The sequence below is a fragment of the Penaeus monodon genome, chromosome 27, assembly GCF_015228065.2.
Source record: "Penaeus monodon isolate SGIC_2016 chromosome 27, NSTDA_Pmon_1, whole genome shotgun sequence".
Classification (NCBI taxonomy): domain Eukaryota; kingdom Metazoa; phylum Arthropoda; class Malacostraca; order Decapoda; family Penaeidae; genus Penaeus; species Penaeus monodon.
The window spans coordinates 21,475,366-21,475,759 of record NC_051412.1 but is presented as its reverse complement, the minus strand read 5'-3'; the positions used below and the strand labels follow the sequence as shown (position 1 = coordinate 21,475,759).

The following is a 394-nucleotide window of genomic DNA, read 5'->3' as shown; positions in this document are numbered from 1 at the left end:
ACCCTCCAGATCCTCCGCGAAGAAGACCCTCTCGACGCCCTCCATCCTGCGAGCGTCCGAGGCGTCTGTGCTGAGAATCCTGGCGTGCGCCCTTGAGGAGAGGACCAGCGCGCCGTAGAGCTCGCCCTTGAAGCGCGGGAGGTCGTCCACGTAGAGGGCTTCTCCGGTCGCCTGCTGGAGGGCCGAGGCGTGGGTCAGAGGGCGGCCGATGGGGTCGAGGGCGCTCTGGCCGGGGGGGACCTGAGGGGGGAAGGAAGGAGGAGGACTTTGGTGCTTTTATTAAGAGGTTGATTTTGGTTTTGGGGGAGATCGGCGGTAGGTTAGTCAATATGATGCATGTTAAGTTGTTGTTGTTTTTGTTACCTAATTTTGTTAAGGTTTCTTACTATATAAG

General features: G+C 57.9%; 1 protein-coding gene across 1 annotated transcript in view; it reads right to left on the bottom strand.

Moving 5' to 3' along the window:
* Positions 1-394, bottom strand: part of LOC119590688 (xanthine dehydrogenase/oxidase-like) — a 27,694-nt gene that overhangs the window by 8,701 nt on the left and 18,599 nt on the right. Inside the window, exon 15 of the mRNA XM_037939375.1 lies at positions 3-240. Coding sequence (XP_037795303.1) covers positions 3-240 — 238 coding nt within the window. The remainder of the gene's footprint in view (positions 1-2; positions 241-394) is intronic.